Here is a 5,409-nt window from a genome sequence, read left to right on the forward strand (position 1 = left end):
AGAAAGTAGTTTCAATCCAGGTGAACGAAAAGCAAAACGATTCACAACAAGGGTTTCCAAGTCCACGAGCAAAACATAGCCTTTTTAAACTCCTCCCACGCGTCTTGGTTTTTCACGTTCTTGGGGTTTAAGTTCCAGTTGCGAATGCAAGACACTTGTGTTGACATCAATGGTGTGCTGCAATTCCTGAAGAGTGATCCGCTATTCCAGGCTTCTCCTCCTCCTCCTGAGGAGACGCGTCGCTCAACAGTACAGAAATCCTGCGACACACCTCCAAAATAAAGTACAAACAAACAAAAAAAACTAATTACTAGCGCTCGTCTGCGTTGCAAAAGACAACACCACACAGTCAGGCACCTGAAAACAAAAGCACCTCAAGTGCCTCCGATTTAAACGTGTCGGTTTGTGTCTATACATATATTTATATAATCCCAGAACATTCAAGTATTCTGTCATGTAAACACTGCTTTCAATATTCTGTTGTCGTGTGCAAGACATGGTAGGACACTTATAGGAATACTGATGACAGTTAAAGCGACGGTTCGACCAAAAAAACAAAGTTCTGTCGTCGTTCAATTTGAAAACAAAAGAAGACAGTTTTTGGTCCCGATGGACTTCCATAGTACTTGTTTTTCATACTGTGAGAGTCAAAGGGGAGTAACAATTGTTTAGTTAGCCACATTCTTCAAAATATCTTGTTTTGTGTTCAACAGAAGAAACTCGTACAGGTATGGAACAAATGAATGGTATGGCTGATGATACAAGCGGCAACTTTTTGAGCAGCGTTGCTTGGGCCCTTTCCCATTCAGATTTTTCTGATTTTATCGATTTGAAATTCAAATATAATGTTTTGCCACAATTTTATTTTTTAGAAATCGAGGAATCGCGATTTTGAATAGTAATATTACCAAACGTTAAAATTAAACACTTTGACAATATGCCAATAATTTCTGAACATATACTATTCTTTCCTGCAAAGACATTTAACAAGTATACATCATGTTGACAACGTCATGTGTGCTGCACTTGGGATAGAATTTTCTTTAACTAGAGGGTTAAAAAAAGAACAAGTTACTTGAATCATGTTGTAGTTACATTTTCAAGTTGACCAGTTAAAAATAGTAAAAAAAAAAAAAATCGAGAATCGGTCAAACGTTCTGAAAAAAGAAAATCGAGATTTAAATGTTTTGCCATATAGCTCAGCCGTAAGAATGGGTAATACATGCCCCAGTGTCTCACCTGGTTACCCGTTGATGGCAACATTGCTCAAAAAGTTGCCCAGTGTGTCATCAGCATAACAGAACTTTCATTTTGGGGTGAACTGGCCCTTTAAGGCAACGGTCCCCCGAACTGAAAGTTCTGTCTATTTGTTACAAACCCGCACGAGCGACAGTCGTAAGTCGGTCGCGACGTCACAGAACTTCAGTCTTCGTCTGAACTTTCCCCTCAAGCGATGTCTGTCTGTCTGTCCTCGTTCTCCGTCGGTATGCGCTCGCTCACTCGTTCACTCACCATGGCAACAAACGCGAACGAGAAACCAGAAGTCGCGCTCGGTTTTAAAGAATCGCGCAGGACGCGCAGCACTGGTCGTCTCCGTGCGGCGCCGACGCGTAGTTCATCTGCCGCACGATCTCCGCGAACAGCTCGTCCACCGAGCCTTTGTTTTTGGCCGAGGTCTCCATGAACGGGCAGTTCCACTCGTCCGCCAGCGCCTTGCCTTCCCCGGAAGACACCTCCCTCTCGCCCTCCAGATCCAGCTTGTTGCCCACCAGGATCATGGGCACGCGTTCGTAGCGCTTGACGCGGATGATCTGGTCGCGCATGGGCTTGATGTCCTGGAAGCTCTGCTGGTTGACCAGACTGTACACGAGGATGAAGCCCTGGCCGTTCTTGATGTACAGGTCGCGCATGGAGGCGAACTGCTCGGTGCCCGCCGTGTCCAGGATCTCCAGCACCGACGGCGACGAGTCCACCTCGATCTCCTTGCGGTAGAAGTCCTCTATCGTCGGGTCGTACTTCTCGATGAAGGATCCGGTGACGAACTGCACGGTCAGCGCCGATTTTCCCACGCCGCCGGATCCCAACACGACCACTTTGTATTCTCTCATGGCTCTGAGCGCTTGGGCAGTGTCTCTCTCTCTCTCTCTCTCTCTCTCTCCGTCGCGCGCTGCTGTTTTCAATCCGCCGTTCTTCCGCTCGGTACCGGCCGGAGTTCGGTGAGCGTTCCGCGCTGAGGATGGCCTTGCTTCGGACCGCGGCCCAGCATTAGAAGCGCATTATTCCGGCGGACCGTGTGCTGCGTCTGCGCTCCGCGAGCTCACCAGGGTTGCCAGGTTTTCACAATAAACCCCGCCCAGTTGCTACGCTTCTGTTTAACTTCTTCTTTTTGCTTTTTAACGGCGGCTGGCAACCAACGTGAATAGGTGCATTACCGCCACCTTCTGCTCCGGAGTGTGGAACAGAGCTTTATATTCTATGTATCAATCCCGTTTCTCTAATAAAATCAAAGAAGACTTTACTATTTATGTTGTTAAAACCTTTAATATTTAATTCTTGAATTCCAGTTTTCCTTCTTTTTTTTTTCATTTTCATATCATTTTACCCCCTTTGTTGCAGCCTGGAATTAAGCAGCTGGTCTCGTCTGAAACACTAGGAACACTATTTCGACAAAGTATTTCCCTGTTTAATATTGTAAAGCTGCTTTGACACAATCTGCATTCTAAAAAGCGCTGTATAAATATCGGTGACTCGACTTTCTTGTTTATATTTCTACACTCGAGAAATGCATGAGGTATTGTTTCTTCAACATGAGGTTGTTCACATAATCCATTTGGATGTTTCCCTATTATTTTAAGTGTGCTATTTAAATTTGAATGCCCTAACATTGTTCTACATAAGCTCTTTCCTTGATTTATTTACTTTATATTTGGATTTACTTTGTTAATTGTGACCCTGGAGCACAAAACCAGTCATAAAGGTCCGTTTTTTTTAAAAATTGGGATTGATACATCATCTGAATATGATTGCTTTCCATTGATGTATGGTTTGTTAGGATGGGACAATATTTGGCTGAGATGCAACTATTTGAAAATCTGGAATCTGAGGGTGCAAAAAAATCTAAATATTGAGAAAATCATCTTTAAAGTTGTCCAAATTAAGTTCTTAGCAATGCATATTACTAATCAAAAATTAAGTTTTGATATATTTACGGTAGGAAATTTACAAAATATTTTCATGGAACATGATCTTTATTTAATATCCTAATGATTTTTGGCATAAAAGAAAAATCGATAGTTTTGACCCATACAATGTATTTTTGGCTATTGCTACAAATGAAAAACAACCCACTGCAATAGAGTTAAAGCAGCCAAAACAGAGGACTTGGCAACACTGTTGCCCATCGTCCGCGGCGCGTCACGCCTCACGTCACCAACGGAGCGTGTCTTAAAGGCGCAGGCACACATTGATCTGGACTCACGTTTGTTCCTATAGCGCTTGACACAACACAGCTTCACATGAATAAACAGGACATAATGCTGTAAAATTCATCAGTTTCAAACAGATCCAGTTTCGGCTCATTATTCAGATCAGCGCTGTTTCAGTTCAGTTCAATAGCACTGTCAGTGTTATTTATTTTTGCTACATGTAATGTGACTCATTGTGTGTTGTGTGAAAGAATTAAAACACAAAAGCAAACGATGAGAGATTTTTGGATGAACTGTCTCTTTAAGAGTGTTGTGGCGTGCGCCACGCCCAGCTGATACAATGTGTCGCAACTCAGTGAGTCACGCTCGACTCTGAGCAGAAAACGTCTCAGATTTATCTAAACTCATCTGTGTTATATCATCTCTGCTGAGAGTTTCAAACCAGAGCGGCTCATTAATAACACATTCTGGCCTTTAGTTTGGATATGTTTGTGATATTATGAGAGTTATGGTCACCTGTCGGTCTTGTGTTCAGATTCTGAACGAAATCTAATAGAGCAGAAGGATAATTCACATTTATAATTTCCTATAGACAGGTTTAGGTTTTTAAATAAAATATGGTCTGTGATTAAAATGATTTGAAGAGCTTTGTTCTACAATATAAATGACATATAGCTGTGATGTTGTAAGATGTAAAAAAGAATAAAAACAAAAGCTAACTCCAAACGGTTGTCTTTAATGTAGGAAGCATCAGTAAACATTACCATCATCAGCCACTCCAGTTCTTCCTCACCCCCTCTAGGTCTCTTATTAGGTCTTTTACTGCCGTCTAGCGACCACACTCAGTATCACAATGATTCACAGAACACAACATCTTCCCTCTCTGTTAAGAACACTACTTCAGTAACTGAACACTTTTCGTATTATGAAATTATTGCAATAAAGCCTGCAACTGTAGTTACAAAAGAAGGTGACATCTGTTTGAACATATAACTAACACATAACTAACATATGGCAGTCAAATTTCTTTGACAATTTCCTTACCACTGAAATTAAATGATTTCACATTCATGAACCTCAGAACACTTTTTAAAGTACATTTCTTTTACAGCTTGGTTCAACTAACAACTGTTCTTAACCCTTCAAATCTCAATCAGTTACATTACATAGTCTTTGTGCCACTTAGGTTTGAATCTACTACGTGGCTGTTTCGGAGAAGTACCCTGAATGAGTTGTGCGCAAGTTGGTGTATCAACTTGACCTCCACTTACGGGTGCAGAATGAGAATGAGCCAAGTGTGTGACATTCCATCTCTTCCCATCACTTAGCAGAAAGGTGTTTGGACTCACACGCTTTTCCACTGTTAACGGAGCAGAGAATCTGGAGTGTGCTTTAGGGACTAAGCGAGGAATTCTGACCCTCACTCTCTCCCCTTGAGCAAAAGACGGGGTACGAGCATGCCGCTTAATGTCAGTGTACTGTTTCATCTTGGCTTGTTTCCTTTCCACAGTGTCATGGACAGATGAATTCGACATAGGAGCAATGGGCAAAATGTCCAGTCTGGTTCGCATTTTACGTCCATAGAGCAGTTCATAAGGTGAGGTTGAGGTAGTGGCATGAGGTGTCGCACGAAACACTTGAAGCCAGTTGGTCACAGCTTCCTTCCAAGGCTGTGACTGCAGGATGGCTGTCTGTATGCAGCCCTTCAGAGAACGGTGGAACCTCTCAATAGCTCCATTGGCTGCAGGGTAGTACACAGATATCTTGTTATGGTGTATACCCCGGGTCTTAAGAAATTCAGCAAAGGCAGCTGATGTGAACTGCATCCCGTTATCAGTGACAATGCTTTCCGGATTTCCATGACGGCTAAAAACGGTGGTCAGAAAATCTATGACACCGTCAGTTGTGGCGGATGGGCAAAAGGCAAGTTCAGGCCACTTTGAATAGTAGTCGGTCAATGTCACAGCATACCGACAAGCAGGAA

The 5,409-nt window shown here is 42.7% G+C and overlaps 1 protein-coding gene across 1 annotated transcript; it reads right to left on the bottom strand.

The window, feature by feature from the left end:
- Window positions 1-6: 6 nt before the first annotated feature.
- On the bottom strand, window positions 7-2,376 carry LOC107692465 (ras-related protein Rap-2b). The gene is made up of 2 exons (XM_016491513.1): window positions 1,513-2,376; window positions 7-271 (listed from the first exon to the last, which is right to left on the bottom strand). The coding sequence occupies exon 1, from the start codon at window positions 2,106-2,108 to the stop codon at window positions 1,557-1,559; it is 552 nt and encodes a 183-aa protein (XP_016346999.1). The 5' UTR covers window positions 2,109-2,376; the 3' UTR covers window positions 7-271; window positions 1,513-1,556.
- Between the last annotated feature and the right edge of the window lie 3,033 nt (window positions 2,377-5,409).

Source organism: Sinocyclocheilus anshuiensis, unplaced genomic scaffold, assembly GCF_001515605.1.
Source record: "Sinocyclocheilus anshuiensis isolate Anshui unplaced genomic scaffold, SAMN03320099.WGS_v1.1 scaffold1082, whole genome shotgun sequence".
Taxonomy (NCBI): domain Eukaryota; kingdom Metazoa; phylum Chordata; class Actinopteri; order Cypriniformes; family Cyprinidae; genus Sinocyclocheilus; species Sinocyclocheilus anshuiensis.